Raw genomic sequence first — 24,291 nt, forward strand, 5'->3', positions numbered from 1 at the left:
CACTATCTTGGCAGCAGGCAGAACACACAGCCTGTGTTTGTAGGAGGGCCTGCCTGAGAGGAGTGCTGGGAGGCACAGTGAACCAGGGCCAGAGATTGCCCAACTCTGAGAAAGAGAAAACACTGGCACAGTCAGGTAGCAGCTAAGGTGAAGGAAGCCTCAGCAAAGTGGCACAGACACCGCTGGGCCCCATGGCTGAGACAGTCCCAGAAGACAGAGGGCTGCGGAACAGGGCTGCTCCCCAGGATGCCTCCGTGAGTGATGGGCGGTCACCTCAGTCATGGGGGGTGGGGGCAAATCAGACCTTTCTTTCCTTTCTCCAGAACTTTGTTTTAACTCACCACCAGGACCACAAGCAGAGGGAGAACATGGCAGCAGAACTCTACTTCCTGGGTATCAAAGGGCTGAGGGGAAGGGATTCAGGGGTCAGGGGTGGGTGGGGGGCCTCTGAGGTCACTTCCTGCCCTAAGGCACACTCCTACAAGGAAATGATGTTCCTGTTTGTTACTTGGGCTGATGCAGCTTTTTCTAAATGAGACTCCAAACAGAGATGTGTTCACACATACCGGGGACTCTGCAGTGTTTCCTTCATCTGTGTGTCTGTCAGGCTCAGAGTCTCAGAGGCAGTAAACTGATGACATATGATGGCAGGCAACTTTTATGGGAATATAATAACATGACCACAACAGGCAGATATAAGACCCCAGAAAGAGGTGAAAGGGACAGACAGCAAATCAGGGGGCCAAGAGGTTGGGGTACAAGTTCTCCACCCAAGTTACATGGAGAAATGTTTACTTGAGAAATGGCCCTTGACTAAAGTAAGGATATGGGTGGGATTTGAAGCAGGAGGCTAAACTGGAAGACAGAAAGGAAGCACCCCACCTCACCCCAGCCCACCTTTCCATCTTGCCTGCTGTGGGGAGGAGGGAGAGAAAGACAAGAAAGGTCTGCGGACTCCACACCCAAAAGGGAAGGCCATGGGCCACTTGGTCTGTCCTCTCTTGCTAGGATAGGACTTCAACCCAGTCCATTCCTAGTCTGCCCTGCAGCCATAACTAATATCCAGCTCTGATCTGGGAACATGGCCAGCTCCTGCCGAGAAATGCCTCACAGGAGCTGACTGCAGTGCTCACAGCCTGAACAGTATATAAAGTCAGTAATGGCTTCGGGGACATTTTCTGCCTAAAAGGCTGACAAATCAGCTACCACAGCATGGAATGCAAATAACTGCCCAAATCCAACATCTGGGAAAGCCTGCCATTTCCAATTTCCTTTTCTCCAATTCTGTAACTCAAGGTTCCAAGTGATAATCTTCCCCCAACATATATGGCACCTAGAACAAGAGGATGGATGAGGGATACATATCTTATGTCTAGTTATTTTAAAGTTATCAAGCTAAGAACTGTTAAGTTTCTATCTTCCTATTTTGACATACCTTCCTCAACAACCTGAAAGGCCAGATGTAAGTTTAGAAATCCTAGGGCCTTTTGGAGCAGCAGCTAGAATGTGGTGGCACAGGGGAGCCGGCTTCTGGCTCCCTTCTCTGTCCCCTTCTCTGCCCACCCCTGTGCTACAGTCTGTCCCCCTTCTCTGCCCACCCCTAGTGCAACATGTGACTCACACACCCCTATGTGGTCACACCATCCTGCCTACCCACATTCCATTCGCTCTCCACAGACAAATGCCCCTTGGGCCTGGGGTGCCTGGAGTGGCAAGTGCCCTTGGCCCACAGTCCATGGGCAGGAGTGTGGCCAGAGGAGGACTAGAGGGGCTCAGTCCTCAGGACAAAGATGTGTAAGATCTGGTCTGAGCATTTTAATAAAGGCCCAGGCTCATCCCCTCAGCCAAGAACAAACCCTGCATGTTTTTGCACAGACACTGAGTCATCAGCACATCACTACTACTCAAGGGCATGGATTCCTCATCTTAGAAAAAGGAACTTGGGCTCTGTGCTCCCTAAGTTCCCTTCTAATTTGTGCTTCTGACTCAGGCATTTGATCAGAAGTTAATACAAGGAGAAATTACAATGTAGCCCAGCAGGAGCTGAACAGGTTACCTACAAATAAACCTGCTTTTGCTTTTTTGGATGTCACCTGTCAGAAATTTAAGTGATATTCTGACAGTCATACTGATTAAGATGTCAACTGAATAGATATTTAAGTATTTGAAAAATACAGAGAATTTGTCAAAACCTCAAAACCTAACAAATCCATCCTGGGAGTCAAGGAAATACTTAAAAATGGAGCAGAGGCTGTCTCCAACCCAGAAACGAATTCTCTTCCTCTGAAAGTTGTGCTGCATGTGTAGCTCCAGGAAGTCACAATCCCCCCTTTTTCTTTTTAACGTTATTTTTGAGAAAGAGAAACAGAGCACGAGCCAGGGAGGGGCAGAGAGAGAGGGAGACACAGAATCCAAAGCAGGCTCCAAGTTCTGAGTTGTCAGCACAGAGCTGGAGGCAGGGCTCAAACCCACAAACCAGGAGATCACGACCTGAGCCAAAGTCGGCTGCTTAACCAACTACAGGTGACCCAGAAGTCATGGTCCCTTGATGGCAGCTGAGGTCCCTGGCTGCCTGTGCCCAGCCTACTTAGCCTAAGATGAGGGGTACTGTCCACCCCCCAGCAACAGGGAGCACCTCTTTCCTTCCTTTTATCTGTCTTCCTATTGTGACACCTCTTTCCCCAGGGCCCCAGCATGCTCCACCTTTCCAAAGCACTTATCTGGAAAGTGGAACCCACTCAGGCATTAGGTCACCTGCACATATTGCTCCAGAGCCCAAAATGTCCAATGTCCCTTTCTTAGCTGCCCCTCCACTTGAAATATAACCTGGCCAGGTGTTAGTTCACAGAAGCAATTTCTGAGCTGAGTCATATCTTATATCAATCGACTTAATGTCCCTCCTGCAGATGTTTACTTTTTACAACCAAACAAATAAGCATCTTATGTTAGCTCAATGAGTCTCTCAGTAATTACCAGAATTTCTGACAGTTTAGTACAATTAAATGGAGAAACTAGGCAGTGTGAGTGCTAGTGGTGGAAGCGGTGAGCAAGGGTCAGGTGCAGGGTTGACCTGCCTGAAATTCAGCACCTTCTGTAGCTGGCCTTGATCTCCCCCAGGAGAGATCTCCCTTTCCATCTCTGAGGGCACAGACCTTCACCCCTCCTCCATCTCCATAGCCAGCTCCTGCCTTGGAGGCTTTGGCACTTGAGGGGCTAGGTGGGAGTACTACTCTGGAGTTCTACTCAAAGGTTCATTCTCTTAGATGGAAAACAAACTTTGAGATAGTTCAGATCAGATGAAAAAACAGTGAACTCTTACGTACCTGCAACTTAACTACCAAGAACTGTGAAGTTCACTCCCCTCATTCTTCCCTGTACCCTTCTCTCTTGCATTCCTCTCTATTCCACAAAGATAGCCCTTCTGCTAAAGTAGGTATTCACGTTTCCCAGTTTCTTCTGTATAATTTAGGATATGTATGGTAATAATTCTAACATCAGATAAGATAAGTAGCCATGGTCTGCTGTTTTCATACTGCCCTGCAATTCTGGGGACTACTCACTGATAGTTACTGTCATAGATGATCACCTGTATTGATCTTCCATTTCTGTGGTCCTTTCCAAGGACTTCTGACCTCTGCCACTACAGGGGAAGTTTGACAGAGACTTTTGGAGGCTATTTTCACATAATGTAAGTCATTTTATTTTCACACAAAGCACATGTAGGCATTGTGTACATAGTATAAACATACCCTGAATGGATGCTTGAGGTCAGCCTGCTCTACACCTGGCCTGTCTTGCTCCATCTTGACCACCTGTCCCATTCATTAAAATCTAAGCTTTTCTGGGGCACCTGGGTAGCTCAGTTGGTTGGGCATCTGACTTTGGCTCAGGTCATGATCTCATGGTTTGTGGGTTTGAGCCCTGCATCAGGCTCTGTGCTGACAGCTCAAAGCCTGGAGCCTGCTTTGGATTCTGGGTCTCCCTCTCTGCCCCTCCCCTGCTCACATTCTGTCTCTCTCTCTCAAAAATAAACATTAAAAAAAATTTTTTTAGTCTAAGTTTCTTTGCATGATGACAGATGGTAACTACACATATTGTAGTGACTTTGCAGTGTACACAAATCTTAAATTGTTGTGTTGTGCACCTGACACTAGTATAATGTTATATGCCAATTTTACCTCAATAAAAAGTTTAAGTTTCTCAGAGACCATCTTTTTCACTGTCATATCCCAAACTCCAAACTTGTAGCATCATGTGGGCTCCCAATAAGTATTGGATGCTTGCTTGCTTACTTGACTGAACACATCAGTGCGTGAGTGGCAGCTCTGAGGAGGAAACATCATGGGGTCAACTGGAACTTGTTAAAAAATACACTTTTTTCCCCCGTTCATGCTCTGTCTCTCTGTCCCAAAAATAAATAAACGTTGAAAAAAAAAATTAAAAAAAAAAAAACAAAAAGGGGGCGCCTGGGTGGCGCAGTCGGTTAAGTGTCCGACTTCAGCCAGGTCACGATCTTGTGGTCCGTGAGTTCGAGCCCCGCGTCGGGCTCTGGGCTGATGGCTCAGAGCCTGGAGCCTGTTTCCGATTCTGTGTCTCCCTCTCTGTCTGCCCCTCCCCCGTTCATGCTCTGTCTCTCTGTCCCAAAAATAAATAAACGTTGAAAAAAAAAAAAAATTAAAAAAAAAAAAATACACTTTTTCCTGCACTAAGAAACAAAAGGAAAAATTGTATGCATTTAAAAATGGAAACGTGATGGGCACCTGGGTGGCTCAGTGGGTTAAGTGTCTGACTTTGGCTCAGGTCATGATCTCATGGCTCGTGAGTTTGAGCCCCACGTCAGGCTCTATGAGGACAGCTCAGAGCCTGAAGCCTGCTTCAGATTCTGTCTCCCTCTCTCTCTGCCCTTCCCCACTCATGCTCTGTCGCTCTCTCAAAAATAAACATTAAAGGGGTGCCCGGGTGGCTCAGTCGCTTTGAGTGTCTGACTTCGGCTCAGGTCATGATCTCACAGTCTGTGAGTTCGAGCCCCGTGTCGGGCTCTGTGCTGACAGCTCAGAGCCTGGAGCCTGCTTCGTTCGGATTCTGTGTCTCTCTGCCCCTCCCCCACTCATGCTCTGTCAAAAATAAACATTAAAAAAAATAAAAATAAAATAAACATGAAAAAAATAAAATAAAAATGGAAATGTTAGTAGGCAGGTTCTTCTTCTGGGGGAGCCTCAATAATTTAAATGACTGAATTGATAAAATGGAAGGAATTTAGATATGCTGATAGCTAATACCATTCAAAGGTATCAGCGATACCACAAAACATCGATTTACTTGATGTACAAATACAACATCACTCCAACAACAGCAACAAGATATTGACAATGACGATGACATAACAATGGTGCTTCTTCCAAAATCATTTGAATGGCTTTGTTATGCAAAACTCCTCATTAGAATAAGATGCAACTTTTCTAAGGATTGTGTCTTCCAAATATTGAGCACTAGTTTTTTTTTTTTTTTTTAAATTTTTTTTTTCAACGTTTATTTATTTTTGGGACAGAGAGAGACAGAGCATGAACGGGAGAGGGGCAGAGAGAGAGGGAGACACAGAATCGGAAACAGGCTCCAGGCTCTGAGCCATCAGCCCAGAGCCTGACGCGGGGCTTGAACTCCCGGACCGCGAGATCGTGACCTGGCTGAAGTCGGACGCTTAACCGACTGCGCCACCCAGGCGCCCCGAGCACTAGTTTTTTGATAGCTGTATCCCTTCACATACCAGGCATGTGAAGTCTCTTTGGCATCAGGAAATAGTAAGTCAGAGGCAGGGAAGAGAAAAGCTAAGGACAAGCCCCAGCTAAGGTCTCCCCAAAGCATAGCAGCTCACAAAGCTCTCTCTAGTCCAGAGTCTGGGTCTCATCCACCATAGGGTGCCTGGGTTCGGGCTCCACCAATTTGGGGTTGAGGTTCTCTGGAGCCAGGAGCTGTGCTAGAGGGAAGCCGCAAAGCTCCCTCTGAAGGGAAAAAAAAAGATTGCTCTCACTGATGTTCCTATTTTCTCAGAGCCCTTGGGCTCTATCTGCCTAAACCCGTGTTGCCAGTTCAGGATCTCAACCACACTAGCTGCTGCTAGCTCTCACCTCTTGGGTCTCCTCCCTGTTTTCTCCTAAGTCCTAAGTGGCTTTTGAAGAAGCCCCTCACCTGTCATGTTTCTCAGCAGGGCCTCCAGGACAGCTTGTTCTCCTCTGAAAATGACAACAGCCTATACTTCACCTACAGTGGCCAGTCCAACACCTTGGAGGTCCAGGATCTCAGCTACCAGGTAGAGGCATACCTGAGGACAAGGTGGTAGGAGTGGGCAGGGAAGGCCAAATGATTCCCCAAGTGGAAGGTAAGGGTGAGCCCATCCTGAGGGCCCTCTGCCAAGTTGATGTCTCACATGTTGGGTGAAAGTACCACAAGACTTCCTTCAGCTATACATACTGTAGCTGGAAGTTGACAGGCATTAGAGAACAAGACCTCTGTTAAAACATAAAGAAATTATGTGACCCTGTTGGGGAAAAAACAAATCTCTCCAACTTTAACTTCAGATTTTGAAGTAAGTTTAGACTTTTGGGAAAGTTACAAAAATAGTACAGAGTCTCCATGTAACCTTTGCCCAACTTCCCCTGATGTTAACATCTTGCATACCCAGAGCAAAATAATGAAAACCAAGAAATTAACAATGCCGTGACGCTATTCGCTAAACTACAGACTTTCAGGTTTCACTAAACTATAGACTTTCAGGTTTCACCAGCTTCGTGTTTTGTTATTTGTTTGCTTGCAAAGTACACTGTCCCTGGAGCTAATAAAATATCCAAAGTGCAAGGACTCCTGGCCTTTCAGAGGCTCTGAAGGACCCCTTGGTCAGATTCAAGACCCCATTTACCAGACCTCCTTGGGGGTAGACCCCTGGCAGTTCAGATGGAATACGCTGGGGGGGCAGAATGGTAAACTTCAGAGGCCCAACTCTGGCTTCCTGTGAATGTGAATTAGGACAAGCTAATGAGCCTCACCATAAGCATTTTCTGTTCTGCCACTTGTTAGCTGTGCGACCTTGAACAAGTAACTGCTCTGAGCCTCACCTGTAAAACAGCGATTATAATGGTACCTATGTTATAGGTCTGCAAGGAGGACTGAATGAGATAATAAATAGAGATTTACACAATGCCTTGCATGTAATAAACATTTAACAAATCATTAGTAAATTATCATTAACTGAAGAACTGAAGACATTGTTTTGCTTTATGTTTTCATTTCCATTCTGCTATTACACATGCTTCCCATGTCTTAACTTCAGACTTGGAAATGGCAGCTTCAGGTTCTCAGCATGGTAGGTGGGGGCCCCTTAGGCTTTTTGTGCAACAGCAGGAGGATGTCTTCTGTACAGTTGAACAGAAGTTGCTGAAACCCTCTATTCAGCCCTCTGAAGAACCTTGCAATATCTCCCCACAGGTGGACATGGACTCCCAGGTGCCCTGGTTTGAGAAGCTGGCTCAGTTCAAGATGCCTTGGGCATCTCACAAGGATTCTTGTGAGCTGGGCATCCAAAATCTGAGCTTCAAAGTGAGGAGTGGGCAGATGCTGGCCATCATAGGGAGCTCAGGTACCATTAAGGGCAAACAGTGAGGCGATGGGTTCTGTCTCTTCTGGAATGCAGAATGGTCCCTCAGACAGATGGATGCTTCTCACAGAATTCTTTGCTGACTAGTAGAATAACCACAGCAGAATGGGTGAGAAGCACAGGTTCTGGGTCAGGTGGACCTGGGTTCAAATCCCAGTTCAAGTCCCTCCATTTACTAGCTGTCAGATAGCTGCCATCATTATGAATCATGAGTGTGCCTCTTGAAGCTGCATCCAGAGCAAAAACCTTTCTAAGATCTTCAGAATTGAATGTTCTTCTCAGGGGACTCTTCCATGCCAGGGGCATTCATTCACTCTTCTCCCACAACCTGGTAGGCACAGCACCCACCACAGCTCCCATTTCTTTGAGAGTCCCTCCAAGTCTTAGTGCAGCCTTCAACCACCTGCAAAGATCCAGAATCTTGGAGTGCCTCAGAGTGATTCTGCAAGCCAAACTTAAAATTATGCAATGCTAAAGCTGAAAGGGGTCTTGGAGAATGGTGTTCACTCTCTCCACTGTATTATTTCTTTCTCCTTACCAGTCTGGAAGCCTCTTTAATGGAGGGTTTTTAAGTTATCTGGTCCTCAATATTTCTAGAGTGTCCTCCTGTCCCCCACCCCAACATATGAACACCTTCATTTAACAGAGGGGGAGACTAAAGTCTAGACAAAGTGAGTGATTCACCTAAGGGCATACATTTAATGCAGAGCTGGAACTAGAACTTTGGTCTTCTGATTCTCATATCAAGGTGTTTCTCTTTTAGATGGTGTTAGAACACTTTATTCTTTTTAATTAATCATTTCCAGAAGTAAAGATTACTGAACTTTTGAACATCTCCAATTTTTTAGTCTTCCGATAAGAAAATTCTGTTTATTGTCTAACCAAAGATCAAACAAGATAATGTATGTCAATGCACTTTGTAACTGAAATAACACCACAGGTCAAGTCCTGCCCACTTTTGGCTCTGCCTCTGCAATTCTTACCTAAAAAAGAAAACATACACTTCAGAAGCCAATTTTGTTTTTGTTTGTAACTCCTGGTGGCTTTTCCTGTTATATTTGCTTTTCTTCATGAACTGAGAATCTGGGAGATACACGGGCCTTCCAAGGCACTTGCATAAAGCCTAAGAGTCCCCACAATTAATACTCGCTACACATGACCCTGCAGCTGTTAGCATCCCTGAGGCAAGTGAAGTTTGGAGAGGCTGAGCAGTCTCCAGGACTCTTGACTCTAGGATCAGTGTTGTTTAGCTTCAGGTTTACTTGACTGAAATTATTTAAATGATTGCTTAGAAACACTTATCAATTAGGGGCACCTGGGTGGCTCAGTCAGTTAAGCATCTGCTCTTGGTTTTGGGTCAGGGATGATCTCATGGTTTGTGAGTTCGAGCCCCACATCAGGCTCTGCACCACTAGCGTGCAGCCTGCTTGGGATTCTCTCTCCCTCTCTCACTGTCCCTCCTGTGCTCTCTTTCTTCTTCTCTCTCAAAATAAATAAACTTTTTTTTTTAACTTATAAGTTAAATTAAAAAGTTAATTTATAAACTTTTATAAAAACTTTTTTTTATAAAAACATATAAAGTTAAATTTAAAATTTATAACTTATCAATTATACTTCCTGAGGCTTAACAAATAAAACAAATAATGAAGATTCATCATAATTTATAATAAATCCAAACAGCCTCAGGCATTTTGGCTGCTTCTGTAGAATCAGCAGTAGTGGCAGCAGTGTTTGCCAATGAAGGAGTTTACGGAATTGGAGATTCCAGCCAACTGAATGCCTTTGGTGTTCTCTCCTGATTCATGGAAGGTCTCTCCAGTTGCACTAGGCGGTCTCCACAGCAAAGGCCACCCACACCTCTCCTAAAGTGCTGTTTAGGAAAGTGAACTTCCCACTTGGACTGGAAATCCCAGTGTCCCTGTGAATACTGACAAAGTCCCCTGCCATCTCAGAGCCTGGATCCGCTAGTTGAGCGGCTTGAACCCCCAACATTAATGTACCTCCAGCTCCCCAAAGGTGCTCAAGTTAGCTGCAGGTGAAAGCCCTGGAGCTCCAGGTGCTGAGGCTGACCCATCCGGGTCCAAGAGCTGTGCCACTTTCTCTAGGGCCTTGGTCACTTCTGAAAGGACAGAGAAGTCCAGGGTGGCTGAAAGAGTGTGCGGGCAGCCAGGGCTTCCAGGCTAGCCCCCGCAGCTCTGCTCTCAGGAGGTCTCTGGTGGCTTCGCAGGGTGTGGGAGAGCCTCTTTGCTGGACGTGATCACCGGGAGAGGCCACGGCGGCAAAATTAAGTCAGGTCAAATCTGGATCAACGGGCAGCCCAGCACGCCTCAGCTCGTGAGGAAGTATGTGGCCCACGTGCGCCAGCACGACCACCTGCTCCCCAACCTAACCGTCCGCGAGACCCTGGCTTTTGTTGCCCAGCTACGCCTGCCCAGAACCTTCTCCCAGGCCCAGCGTGACAAAAGGGTAACTGCCTGACCCCGGTGACCCCAAGAAGCCATGACATCCTTCCCCCTGTCGACCCTCCCCCCCTGCCTCAGGGCCCAGTCACAGGTCAACTCTGAGCAGCCCAGCTCCCCATCCTTCCATCGGTAGCCTGCCCTCTGTCCGCCTTTAAACCCCACATCCTTCTGTAAGCCGCCTACGCCCTGGCCGGGTCCCTTCACCGCACAGGACAAAACGTGAGAGGAGTGTCTACCTGTTTTCCGGTCCTCCGTGTGGGCAGAGTGCCCTGCTGTCCTGTCCCCAGGTCGCGGCCACGTTCCCAACATGGCTCCGCCCTCGGCGCGTGAGACCCACTCAGGATATGCAGAAAAAATGCGGGAGCAAACACTGCATGGGGCAGCGAAGGCTACAGCTCAAACCCCCCCAGAGGGGGTGGGGCGGGGGGCAAGGGTGGGCAGCCGCTTTCTACTCCAGGACAGCACCCACGTAACCCGGAGCGGGGCGGGCAGCGCCGCGCCTAAACCTGGGTCCTCCCGCGCAGGTGGACGACGTGATTGCGGAGCTGCGCCTGCGCCAGTGCGCCCACACGCGCGTGGGCAACGCGTACGTGCGGGGCGTGTCTGGGGGCGAGCGGCGCAGAGTCAGCATCGCGGTGCAGCTCCTATGGAACCCAGGTGAGGGGGCGGGGAGGAGGGTGGACAGAGGCGCCCCCGTGGCTTGGCTCCCACCAGCCACAGTCCTGCCGGCTCACTAGGCCCTTGTCTCTGCTGGGAAGGAATCCTCATTCTGGATGAGCCCACCTCCGGCCTCGACAGCTTCACGGCCCACAACCTGGTGAAAACGCTGTACCGCCTGGCCAAAGGCAACCGGTTGGTGCTCATCTCCCTCCACCAGCCTCGGTCTGACATTTTCAGGCTTTTTGATTTGGTCCTCCTGATGACGTCCGGCACCACCATCTACTTGGGGGCAGCCCAGCACATGGTGCAGTATTTCACAGCCATCGGCCACCCCTGTCCTCGCTACAGCAACCCTGCAGACTTCTATGGTGAGCCCCCAAGCAGCGCCCCCCCCCCCCCCCCCCCCCCCCCCCGCGAAGCTCCAGCAGGGCCTGATGGAGAGCTTCAGGAGGGAAGCTCTCAGAGGTTTGAGGGGAGTAGGATATAGGAGCAGGGCGGCCAGTGGGCTGGAGAATGTGTGTCACTTTGCCAAGTATCGAATACTAGAAACAAGGGCCCAAGAAAATCCTGCTTCTGACATAGCCACTCTTGTGTGCATGATAAGAAACCTGTGAGTTCCAAAGCGGGTGATGGGGGGATAGAATTCAAGAGGGTTTGGATCAATTTTCTAGAATTGTGGTCTTTATTCAGACTCTTTAGGGAAATTTAGGATACCTAAGGTTAGGAGGCCACCAGGAAATCTTCAAGCTGTGCCCTGGTGCCCCCGCAGAGGCAGGGAGCCTGAAAGCACTGCATGGTGGAGGGACCCCAGGGCCCGGAGAGTTCAGGGCCTTTTGGAGGTCTTGGTCAATGAGGCACTAGGTCTGAAAATTGCTTTGTCACCCCCAGAAAGGCTTTCCTGCTGAGGGTCCTGAGCCCTCAATCATATAGCTCTCAGGGAAAGCGTAAGCTAGTTCCTGGAGAGATAGTTCCTTCATTCCTGGAGAGATAGTTGCCTTTACAGGCGTGTGACCCGAAAGCAGATCCCTGGACCCTGAATGCTGAGGCGTGCCATGGCTGCTGGCCAGGCCACACAGCTTTACCAGGGTGGCTGGGGGGAGGGGGCGGGGAGACAGTAGCTGTGGCTTGTCCAATATGCCACCTGGAGCCCCAGCCTTCCTCCCAAGATGGCCCAGTGTAGCAAGGCCTCACCAATAACCATGACAACAGGGACCATGTCCTTGAGGGCAGACATTGGGCCCAAAGGCACCAAGCTACAGAGGGTATCCCTTTGACTCTCACAGCCCTGTCAGGCCAAGGCCATTTCCATCCATACAGATGAGAAGACGGAAGTCTGAAGAGTTAAACCTTTGGCAGAGAATTTGTAAGACGCAGAACTGGGACTCCCAGCCAGTGTGTCCAGCCCCCAACTTGACTCCTGGCCCTGGGCCCACATCCTCTTGTCAGCATCCAGTGCTCTTCCCCACCCCAGGGGGACTCTCTCCAGTCTGCCAGCCCTTGCCCTGTGCACTCACAGCGTGTGAACTCACATAGAGGTCACCCTCCCTCCCAGTGCTCAGGAGCCAGCTTGGCTTCCTGGCAGCGTATCATCCTGAGGCTAGCCATTTCCAGATAAAGGGGGCAGAGGGCATCTGTCAACCTGGCCACGGGAGCAACATGCAGTAACTCCAGAGCGGGGTTACCAGAAGTCAAATGCCTAGAACAGACCTGAACAGAAGTTTTTCTTTATTTTATATTTTTATCACTTTTGGTGGGGGGCTCTTGCCTACCACCTACCAATCTGGGGTACAGGGCCTGGCAGTACCCAGAGAATCTGGTGTTCTGATCTACAGCCCTGCACACTGAGGAGACATGTTGCATTTTACAAGACCGCTCCTAGACATTATCCTGCCATGGGACATGTCATGAAAATGGTAGGAAGGAAGAGACAGAGGTTAAGAGGAGAAATGGAGGGAGGTGAGCCACCCTCCAGCCTGCAGTGAGGCTGGGTTCAGGAGGGTCCTAGTGGTGACTGGGTGGATGTGCCTTTCTGACATCGCAGGAGCCCCATGAGAGTAGAGCTGTGGCTGGGACTACCAGATGCTCCCCACAAGTAACATAGAGGTGGGTGCACAGCAGCCTGGTTCTCCAGCTGGTCATGCCAGCTCCTTCCCCTGGAGGGCGGTGACAGCTCTGCTTAGAGTTGGCCAGACATTGGCAACCTCCAGCCAAAACATTCTCCCCTTCTAGACAGGTTGCTTAGGGAGCCAAATTACTAATCTACAGTGAGAACTAGAATTTCCCAGTGCCCAGACTTCCCAGCTGTCCTATGGCCAGCCTCCCTTCCCCTCATGGGTAGACGGCACACCTGGAAGGCTGAGTCCCTGTCACAAGCTTTAATGACTTGAGCTGGAGTCAAGGCATAACTGTGCCATGACCTTTGGCTCCAAAGGCCCACTGCATCCTGTCCTGTCCTAGGGATGTCCCCATAATGAGCCTGGGTGTTGGGATGGAGGCCAGGGCCCACAGGGCCTGTGCTGTTGCCTTTTCCCTGAAGCAGGCTTTCCCCTGAAGTGGATGTGGCTAGGCCCAGCATGGGGGAGGCCAGCCCTGGGTATCTCTCTGCCTCTCTCTGCTTTTCCCATCACTTCATGGTCCACCCTCACAGGGTGGGGAGCATGTCCCAGAACCTCCAAGGGCTGACCAGTGTTGTGAGCTGGCCTTGCAGTGAGCTCCTCACCTGTGAGCAGGTGCAGAGACCTGGCCACACATGGCCCCACATCCTCTACTTACAGTGGACTTGACTAGCATCGACAGGCGAAGCAGAGAACAGGAAGTGGCCACCAGGGAGAAGGCTTGGTCCCTTGCAGCCGTGTTCCGAGAAAAAGTTCGTGGCTTCGATGACTTTCTGTGGAGAGCGGAGGCAAAGGAGCTGGGTGAGGGCACTTGCCTGGAGAGGTAAGGCAGGCCAGGGCGGCTCTGGGTGGAGAGCTCCTTGCAGAAGGCAGCCGCCCCCATGTCCCATGACACCCTCTGCCTCTTGACAGCCAGGCCCTCCCCCAGGACACTCACCAGCCCCTGACTTCCACTGAGCTGCCTGGCCCTGTGCAGCAGTTCACCATGCTGATCCGGTAATTATCTGCCATTTCATCCCACCACCACCTCCCCTACCCCAGACCTCTTTATTGTGTCAAATTAAGCCCTTTCTATATAAAGTGAATTTGAAGGAGAAAGCAAAAGGTAGAATTTTTAAAAACCAGTATCGTCAAGACTAGCACTAGCTCTCTCTGTATAATACAGAACACTCCTGTTACTTATATTCTTTAAACAAAATCAAAATGTTCTTACTGGCTGAATAATTGTAGAAATTACATAGGATCATTATGAAAAATTCAGACAATACAAGAGAACCTCAGTGGAAGAAGGTTTCCTCTTAGGCCAGCCCTCAGAGTAAACGAGACCCAAGTGTTTGGTGGGTGATATTCCCATGCACACAAGCATTGTAATTCATAAGTGGGATCATACTCTGCATATGGTTCTGTAACCATTTTTTTTGTTTTTGGTTGCACATAGAATAGGCCTGTACCTGTCATCCGGTTAGGTCTTCCTCAGCATTGCAATCTAGCCATAATTCATTTTCCTGCAAACTGTATATTGATGGTCAGATTTTTTTCAGGCTTATGCTATGACAAGTAACACTGCAAGAAACTTCCTTGTAGGTGCATCTTTACACACGTGATTGGTTATTTCCTTAAGAAAATGTGTTTAAGTAAAATTGCAAGGCTGACACACTGACAGTAAAGTAACAATTGTTTATTATGTACATACGGTGAGACAGATGCTTTCATCCACGATCTCATTTGAGCCTCAGAATCCTTGCGAGGGGGGTACTGCTATTGGGTACTGCTATTCCTCCATTTTATGAGAGAGTAAAGTGAGGCTTTCATCCCTGCATAGACGGAAGGACATTGCTAGTGTCACGGGGTGGTGTATGTTATTCCCTTGGCACCTCTTTTGTTTTTTAAGTCGTCAGATTTTCAACGATTTCCGAGACCTGCCAACTCTCCTCATCCATGCAGCAGAGGCCTGCCTGATGTCCCTGGTCATTGGGTTCCTCTATTATGGCCATGGGGCCATCAAGCTCTCCTTTATGGACACAGCTGCCCTCTTGTTCATGATTGGAGCTCTTATCCCTTTCAACGTGATTCTGGATGTCATATCCAAATGTGAGTGTGCCTTGCTCTCTGTGACCCACACCCGGAGCAACCAGAGGACACAGTGGTAGTCACCCCTCTGAGCTGGTCCAAGGCCGACCTCTGTTCCTCCAAACTCCTGGGGAGAATGGGTTTGCTGACTGTTTTCACCATGATTGTGAAATAAAAGAAGATGATGATTTTTAAGGTTCGCACATTAATATTAGTATGCAAATGAACACAGATTGCCAAGCAGTATTAGACATTCCTATAATAGCGGGATTTATATTTGACAGCAGTTCAGAAGTTACAGAATTACAAACACCTTAAATTAGGATGGTTTAACTCTGCCTGCTTTTTAAAAATAGGACACATTTAGGCCACAGGAATATTTACAAATGTGCTAAAAGAGACTCAAAAACAGAAACACTGAAAATTAATGTCACTTTTTCATTCTCCTTTTCTCCCCGTTTTTAGGTCACTCAGAGAGGGCAATGCTTTACTATGAACTAGAAGACGGGCTGTACACTGCTGGTCCATATTTCTTTACCAAGGTGACTGGTCAGGGCTGAGAGCAAGTTACCAGGGGGGGCAGAGGGACAGAGAAAGCTACACTGCATTGTACAGAAGCTCCAGAGTAGTATTTTGCTGAACCAGGGGCCATGCATCATCTATGCTTGCTGCTGTCACGTTCCCTAGGGGGTTACAGAGACTTGCTATTTTTTAAACATTTACCCGAAGACCAGGACTGTAGACCAAGAGTGACACTTTCCTGGTCAGCAGAAATCTGAAAAAAGAAAAGAAAAGATGGGAAAATCCAGCATACTTTACCTCTCCAGTCTCCCCACATCTCCAGGAAGCAGGTCAGCAGGTGTTACTGTACTTATTTCCAGGAAGTGGAGGCTCAGATGTTATGCAGCTGTCTCAAAGCCCCACAGCTGTTTGGTCTGGGCAGGCAGGGTGGGGACTTTGAAACAGGAGAATAGATACACAACTGCCATTTTCACCAGGCCACGCTGCTTCCGCGGGGGAAACTGTTCTGAACTCTCCCAGATGGAGCACATGGCGTCTGCAGTGGGAAACCAGCAGTGAGCTCATGTTCCAGGGTCCCATGGGCCCCTGACGGGCCCTCCTGCTGCAGTCTGGCTATTAGCAGGAGGGAGGGTTGACATCCTTGAGGGTTACACTATCTTCAAACACTTAAAGAACAATTGGCAATGAAGGCATTAGCTCCATGTCCTTGCAAGGGCTATTCTTTGCAGATCTTAGGGGAGCTTCCAGAGCACTGTGTCTACATCATAATCTATGGGGTGCCCATCTACTGGCTGGCTAACCTGCGCCCGGGCCTGGAGCCCTTTCTACTGCACTTCCTGCTGGTGTGGCTGGTGGTCTTCTGCTGCAGGATCATGGCCCTGGGTGCCGCTGCCCTGCTCCCCACATTTCATACGTCCTCCTTCTTTGGGAATGCTCTCTACAACTCCTTCTACCTCACCGGGGGCTTCATGATAAGCTTGGATAACCTGTGGATAGGTAAGGCGTGCTCCCCTCCCCTGGTCAAGCTTTTTGAGGCCTTCCGGGGTTGGATGAAGCCTATATTCACTTGGGGATGAGGACTCATCACTTAGATCCATTTAAAGCCTGTTTTTTCTGGGAGCAGGTGTCCTTGCCAACTGTCCTGCGTGTCAAAGGAATGTCTCCATGAGAGGGTGTAGATGGCACCTTCTCATATCCCTCAGCTGACACTTGGAGGCCACCCTTGACTCTCACTCTCCACATTTCACCTGGGAGTCAGGTCAACTCTGCCTCCCACATCTTTCTCAGATGTCGCCTTGCCTGATCTCCCCCAGCCCTGGCCTTACTGTCTGGTGTCAGACCACAGCTATGGTCTCTGTGACCCTGATCCTTCCACATCCCTCTCGACCCTTGCCCATGGAAAGGGCTTTTTGTAAGGCGGAATTCCATGTTGCTGCTTTGCTTGAGTCCTCTAGTTAGGGCTGCTGACTCTCCACTGCCTCCACCTAGCTCTTCTGAAGTCCCCAACACCCTCCATGCACTCACATCTGAGCCTGTGAGGCTCTTCTCTGTAGGGCGCCATTCCCCCATTTCCACAGCTGCTCTCTTCTGCCAGGCCTTTCCTGACCATTCGGGCCAAGTTTGTTCCTTCCTCCTACTCCTAGCTCTGTGATACCATCATCGGGTCAGGGCACAGACTCAGAAATGTCAGTTGTACCTCCATGGAGCTGAGAACATGCTGGGACATTTAATAAGTTACTCTCTCAAATTGTTACCAATCAAACGTGTGGTGACTCCTGTAGCCACTTGGCCCTTCTGTCCCAATCCATGTCCCAAGCTGCCCCTCTTGCCCTTTTGCCCTCTCCCTGCCCTCCTGCTCCCTCGGGGACCTTGCTGCCCTTGTGTAAGAGCCTCCAGGGCCCCGTCTCCAGGAGTGTTTCCCAGGGAGCAGGTGGTTAGCCTGTGTGAATAACATGAGTCTCGCTATTTTCAGTGCCCGCTTGGATTTCCAAAGTCTCCTTCCTCCGCTGGTGTTTTGAAGGGCTGATGCAGGTTCAGTTTAAAGGGCACACTTACCACATGGCCGTCGGCAACCTCACCATCCCTATCCGGGGAGACGTAGTAAGTAGCTGAGGCCTTCGACTCTAAAAAGATAACATCCATCTGAACGTCTTCTCAGTGGGTTTACTGACGTCTGTGTCCCCAGATCCTCAGCTCCATGGGCCTGAACTCATACCCTCTCTACGTCATCTACCTCATCCTTATTGGCATCAGTGGTGGCTTTGTGATCCTGTACTATGTGGCCCTGAGATTCATCAAACAGAAGTCCAGTCAAGACTGGTGATTCATGCCCAGACTGCTGCTTGCTGGTGGGGACTCTAGAAGACCCTTCAACTGCACTCCTTTCCTTCCTCCCAAGGAGCCCCATCCCGGGCACCAGGAGGACAGCACAGGGAGCTCAGCTACACCAGCCCTCAATGTGCAGTGGCACAGGCTGGCCACAGGATGGCAGTAGAATAAAGACAGTGGAAGGGGATTTCTGATCACTGGCCAGAGCTTGCGATTTCTGGGAATGAAAACCATACTTGGGGACATCTACAATGTTGCTAATTTATTTCCTTTTCGTATGTATTTATATAGGCAACTCAGTGCAAGATGGGAGCGAGTTAGGAATGAATTGAGTAGGCTGTGTGAGAACTGGTAGGATCCATAGGAATTAATAACAATGCCTAGCAAAATGTTTGGCCTCGTCTTCCAGGATCCTCAAACTCTGTGTTAAGTCACTCTCAATACAGAAGATGACCTAAAACATACCGGTGAGATGCCATTCTTTTTGTGTGGGATCATGGGCTCCAAAAGCCAAACTGAACAATTAAAGATTTATTGAACATCTGATCTATACCAGGGACAGCTCAAAACACTTATGTGGAGGAATATCCTAGAATTCTCAACCCTTTGAGGGGTGGTATCCCATTTTATAGATGAGGAAACTGAGGCAAAAATTCAGTTTGCTAGGTAAAGTCACATGGCTACTATGTGGTAGAGTCCAGTGTGGGGTTTGGAAAGCCTTGGAGGCCTTTAGGAGTTGGAGGGCAAAAGGCAAGTCCTGAGCCACTGTAAGGCTTGGAAATTCTAAGAAGGCTCTAAAAGATGAAGATGGTTGTAGAGGCTGTGTGAGCTCAGCCAGGCCTCTCAGAGTTGCCTGTCACTGGCCCTGGCTGGGTCTGAGGACCAGTGTTGAACCTTTCACAGTGGCCAGGGTACGGGATAGATGACACCCAGGTTACGTGCTTCGTTGCCTGGGCACTGAGGACCATCTGATGCAAAACAGGAACACCAAGGGGAGCAGATTGTTCCCAAAGGAAACACCAGAGTCTGGGACCAAAGAAGGGAGGAAGGTGAGTGGGAGGCAAATAGTAAATGTTCACCCCAGGTTTCCTTGGGCCCTTACTACTAACTGCTCTGGACAGGCAGCATGGGTCTTAACCTCGGAGCTGCTCCGACAGGCAGAAGCTCACACTCTACCTAGACCTACTGAATCCAAATCTGCATTTTAGGAAAATCCCTAGGTGGTTTATGTACCTGAGTTTGAGAGGCAATGTTCTAGCACACTGCCCTTTTACAGTACAACCATGAAACTCAGGGTATTTCCGCTGCCATTATTTACACTGCCACACTATAACATGGCACATTATGATGTTGATACCTGGCAGGCCCCATTCAAGATTCACTGATTGTTCTGACAAGGTCCTTCATAGCAAAAGGATCAGGATCAGAATCATACATTGGATCTGGTCGTCAACTCTCCTTGGTCTCCTTTAGTTTAGAACAGTCTTTAACTTTCCTTGACTTGTGTGACCTTGACACTTGAAGATTCTGCAAATTAGCCGTCAGCTTGAGTTTGATACATTTTCATGACAAAATTCTGGTCATGAATTTAACGGGATATCACAGGCACTTCTTTTGGCAGGGATGTTGCAGAAGTGATGCACCCTTCTCCTTGCATCCTGTCGGTGGTGAGGATTTCAATTTGTCCTATACCGAAGATGTCCACTTGGGTCACTTGATCAAGGGAGTGTCTGCCAGCCTTCTCCACAGCCAATCCCCCCTTTGGTAATTAAGCATTCTATAGGTAGGTGCTTTATAAATATGTGAGTTGCCTATTTCTCATTAAACCTTCCACTTAGCGATTTTTCAATTTATAGCAATATAAACCTGTAGTGTCCTGTTTTATTCAGTGGGTTATAATCCCTTAGTCTCATGATTAAGTTTCACACTCAAATTGTCCCTGTTTTGGCCCTCAGGCCCATTCAAGCTGGTTTCTGCATCCTTTTGATATGTCTCCATCATTGTGTGAACATTTTCTTTCACAAAAAAGTGTTTCAGGCTCATTTTGTTCTTTTCTACCCCCCAGTCCTTAGTCCCAGTGCTTGGAAATGCAGACACTTGTCTAAGAATTCTTTGTTCCTTTTAGTGGAAAATGGTATTTAGAAGCAAAGATCTGAGTGATAAATATGCCCATTGCTATTGCAGCATCACTGCCCCCAGATCCTCTCAGGAGGCAAAACAGGGAATGCATACATGTGGATATATGTACACAGGTCTGTATATATGTGTATGTACACACACACACAAACACATCTACCTGTACATGTGAGTTCACATTAATACATCCAATTCCCAAATACCAGCACACCATAGAGTTGATTCTAATTTTCTCCCTTTCTGCATTTATATCTGGGTTTTGTTTTGTTTTGTTTTGTTTGAGAGAGAGAGAGAACACAGGCGATGGAGGGGCAGAGAGAGAGAGAATCTGAAGCAGGCTCCAGGCTCTATTCTGTCAGCACAGAATCCAATGTGGGGCTAAAGTCACGAACCATGAGACCATGACCTGAGCTGAAGTCAGACACTTAACCAACTAAGCCACCCAGGTGCCCCTGTAACTCCCTTTTCCAACTGTGACAAACCTGGCTTCCACTGTCCTTCATATTTTCACTCATTTGGTTAATCCCCTGTATGTAACCAATCTCCCATCTGCACCCTACTCACTCTGCTGGGGCTGTGTTACCAAGCTGTCCCCTAGTCTGCACAGATGCCATTCTCACCCTACTGCAGCCTACCCCACTCTCAATCCCACACCCATACACAGTCACCTAATGGCTTTAGGCCTGAATGGAGGAGGTAGAGGACACTGGGCTTTTTTATGAACTCCACAGTGATTCCAATGTGCAGTGAGGGCTGGCAGCCAGTGGGGTACATCATCTAACTGAGTTATGGCCACTCAGTCTACAAGGGGCTTTAATGATTCAGTGGACTCTGGTGCACAGGGCTGTGGGGGAAAGGGGCAAAGTGCTGAGGCAGGAGAATTGGAGAAACTCCAGCAGCCACCATTTCTTTCTTTCTTTTCTTCTTTTTTTTGTTACAGCATCCTGGTTCTCCACCCCACAGCTTTAACAAATACCACTATGGACCCCAATCCCAGAGATTCTGATTTCACAGGTCTGTTTTTTGAAACCAAAACAAAACAACAACAACAAAAACTGCTCCCTGGGGCATGCAGGCTGTCCACTCAGCCCCTCCCTGCATTGAAAGGGAGAGAGGTCGGCTTGTGAGTAATTATCAAAAGCAGGGGATGCAAACTCTTCTGGTTAAGAGTCAGACAGTACTTCAGGCTTTGGGGGCCAGAGTATCTATTGCAACTACCCAACTCTGTTGCAGCATGAAAGCCACTGCAGACAATTCTGAAACATGGATGGTGTGGCTGTGAAACATTATGTACAAAAACAGGCAGTGCATTGGATTTTGCCCAAGGTTGTAAGCTTTGCACACTCTTGATCAGAAGGCAAAGGTTTTGAAATTTGTATTTTAAGCCCTCCAATTTCAAATTATGCTATTGACAGGAACATTTTAATTAAGCAGAAAGTAATTACCTATATGGACTCAAATATTTCCTGATGTGATTTTTATTTTCCTGCTCTTGTTCTTACAAAAATGATTTAAGACATAATCTTGCCCCCCCCCCCCCCCCCCCCCCCCCCCCCCCCCCCCCCCGTCAAGCTAATCTCCCGGGTCAGGTTCACAGAGATCTTGCATTTGCTGTGTTCCCCGCCCCCCCCCCCCCCCCCCCCCCCCGCCCCCAACCCGCCCGACTTGTTTTCTTGTTTTGATTCCAGATTAAACAGCTAGCAGCAGGCATATTTAAATGGACACCAAATCCAAGCGCTAACTACAGACCTGGTAGACATAGGGGTTCTACTGAGACTCAAGTATGTCATTCACAGAGGGGTGCAGCACAGCCACCATGTGCCATTTCCTGCTTCCCTTGGCCCAGCCATAGGCCTGGAGCACCCATCAGGCTCCAGAGGAACAGGGCAAGGGACCGGGAAGCCGAAAGTGAGGAAGCATCTTGCTGACTGACCTGTTCTTTGGAAAATACATCCAGTGCTCACGCCTGAAAGTAAAGGCCCCTATTTTCATAGTCTAAACTAGGTCATTCAAATCTCAAGTTATCTGTCACTTGTTTTATTTTTCAATTTTTTTTTAATGATTGTTTATTTTTGCCAGTGTGAGCGGGGGAGGGGCAGAGAGAGAGGGAGACACAGAATCGGAAGCAGGCTCCAGACTCTCAGCTGTCAACACAGAGCCCAACGGACCTGAGCTGAAGTCAGACGCTTACCCCACTGAACCCCCCAGGAACCCCTGACACTTGCTTTTGATAGTAGGATAGGTTCTTACTTTAAAATGGCCAGGGTATAGAGCAATATCCTGGTCCCTATCACATGGTGTCTGCCCAAGACACTAGGGCAGGGGAGGTGAGAGGCAGGTGGAGCACAGCCCATTTCTGTTGGCAACCGGGGAACAGCAGCAGCCATGTATCAGCAGCTAACAAAACAGTAATTTTTAAGCAGCAGGTTGAGATTTTTTAGCACACACCAACTCAAAGACCAGAAAAACACTTCTCAGCTTTCTATGTAATAATAGTGCCGTTTATCGTATGATAGTCTTGCCATTTTGTAAAGTTGGAGCAATTCCTTGTTTCCCCAAACCGCCAAAAAGCTCCACTGTCCCTCTTTTTGTTGACTCCACTCTTACACTGAGCTGCACCATCACACATTTGAGAGCCCTCCTCATGGCAATAAAGTTGAGTGTGTTTTCATTTGGGCACATGGGTTTTAAAGAACTTGTTGGGCCTCAGCCCCCAATATCCGAGCTCCTAGCTACCGAGTGGCATCTTTGATCTCTTGGGAAGAAGTGTGAGGAAACCCACCAATGCATGCAAGGCACACATCTCAGAATAGGACTTGAAAAGCAGGACAGGTGCTGTGTTGTTCATTGTCATTCAACGATGCTCACTGGGTTGTCAGTGCCAGGTTCTGGTTCTAACTGGTCGCCCTGCAAAGCACCAGGAGACCTCAGTTTAGGGGAGGAAACGACAAAAGCAAGTAAATAATGAGAATTTCAGTAAGTGTATGCCTGGGGCAGGGTTGGTGAAGATACTACTTTCAAGAGATCTCTGTAAGCATGGATCCCAACAGCCAGCCATTGTCCAAACTAATGTGCGGGGATGGTTAAGTATGAAGTCGGTTAAATGTTTTTGCTCTGCCTGAACCGGATGATGTTTCTTTTCTTTGTGCAAAAAAGAAAAAGATAAGTGCCTATTTTGAATTTGCAAATGCAGCCATTTCCTTTATTTGTACTAAGGCTGCATAATGTGGGCTTTGTAAAGTCCGCAGGTCTGAAAGCAGGATACATTTCTAATAGAAACAGCAAAGCGATAAATTACCATGATTTTGTACCCCCTGCAGCTATTAGCTCCACCATACTTCAGGAATGTTGCTTTCATTTTATAGAAACTCTACAAATATTGGTTTGTCAGAAAGACAAATATTAAATGAAAATTGTCCTCAAACACGAGAAAAAGTATGCAGAGTACACACATGGCAGACTTGTGGAATAAATTGTATGGGGAAGAACAGTGTGCAATACAATTTACTGGAATTCACAAACTCGGGTGATTATGCCAGAAACTGAGTATTCGACTAAATGGAAGAAAATAACTTTACAATGTAAAGCTGTCCAGACTGGGAACACTTGTGTTAAATGTGAAAGCTTGCTTTTTAAAAAACAGAATACCCTAACAGTTTAGAGATTCTGATTTGACTTTTAACGGGATTTTTAACTGAATTTAAAATTTAACTGGATTGCTTGTTTTTTTGAAAGTCAATCCCAGCCATATCACAGCACTGTGATACCGGGGGGGTACATTAACTTCTGTAAGCCCCAACTTTCTCATTGTGACTGTCAGGTAAGAGGAGCGTCCGATGCACAGTAGCGGGTACCCATGGTTAACCCCACAGAACACGTGGCCCTGACAACGGTACATGGGGGCTTGCAGCCAGGTCTCTGTGAGGTCCAGGGGCACAAACACGACACAGAGAACTGGTCCTCAAGGAATTCACGAGCTGCCTGACACCTGCTCTTTTAAGTGGCTACAGGAGCCCTGGAGAGACAACGAATGTGCTGGGTGGGGAGAAGGGCCAAGAAGCTGCAAAGAGAAGACCCCAATGCTGGCCACAATGAGCACGCCCAAGAAAGGAACAGGAGGGTAGGGAGGAGGGAAGTGTGCCCGGGACTGATCCGTGGTGGTCCCAGTCACCTGCACAGCGTGGAATGCTGCTGACACTCAATGCAGATAAAACCCCCTTCATTTTCAGTGTCCACTTACCATGCGTCCAACTCTACTAATTCTTGCCAACTTTGTACCTCAGAGATCTCAAATTAAATATCCACTTGTCCTTACAACAGAGAAGCTATGATTTCATTTGGTTCTCCACAC

General features: G+C 48.2%; 1 protein-coding gene across 1 annotated transcript; it reads left to right on the forward strand.

The window, feature by feature from the left end:
• The first annotated feature begins 158 nt into the window (after positions 1-158).
• On the forward strand, positions 159-18,354 carry ABCG8 (ATP binding cassette subfamily G member 8). Its single transcript, XM_030310503.1, has 13 exons — positions 159-254; positions 6,206-6,307; positions 7,480-7,630; positions 9,876-10,114; positions 10,635-10,767; positions 10,869-11,138; positions 13,545-13,707; positions 13,797-13,880; positions 14,776-14,975; positions 15,420-15,496; positions 16,205-16,472; positions 17,449-17,576; positions 17,662-18,354. Exons 1-13 carry the CDS (start codon positions 192-194, stop codon positions 17,797-17,799), a joined length of 2,016 nt encoding a protein of 671 aa, XP_030166363.1. The 5' UTR covers positions 159-191; the 3' UTR covers positions 17,800-18,354.
• Positions 18,355-24,291: the final 5,937 nt, after the last annotated feature.

The sequence above is a fragment of the Lynx canadensis genome, chromosome A3 (genome assembly GCF_007474595.2).
Source record: "Lynx canadensis isolate LIC74 chromosome A3, mLynCan4.pri.v2, whole genome shotgun sequence".
Taxonomy (NCBI): domain Eukaryota; kingdom Metazoa; phylum Chordata; class Mammalia; order Carnivora; family Felidae; genus Lynx; species Lynx canadensis.

Bases quoted from the DNA above. Each gene is read 5' to 3' on its own strand.
- ABCG8 (XM_030310503.1), top strand. From the start codon at position 192: ATGGCTGAGACAGTCCCAGAAGACAGAGGGCTGCGGAACAGGGCTGCT. The intron at 15,497-16,204 runs GTGACTGGTCAG...TATTCTTTGCAG, and splicing joins GTCCATATTTCTTTACCAAG to ATCTTAGGGGAGCTTCCAGA. The intron at 17,577-17,661 runs GTAAGTAGCTGA...CTGTGTCCCCAG, and splicing joins TCCCTATCCGGGGAGACGTA to ATCCTCAGCTCCATGGGCCT.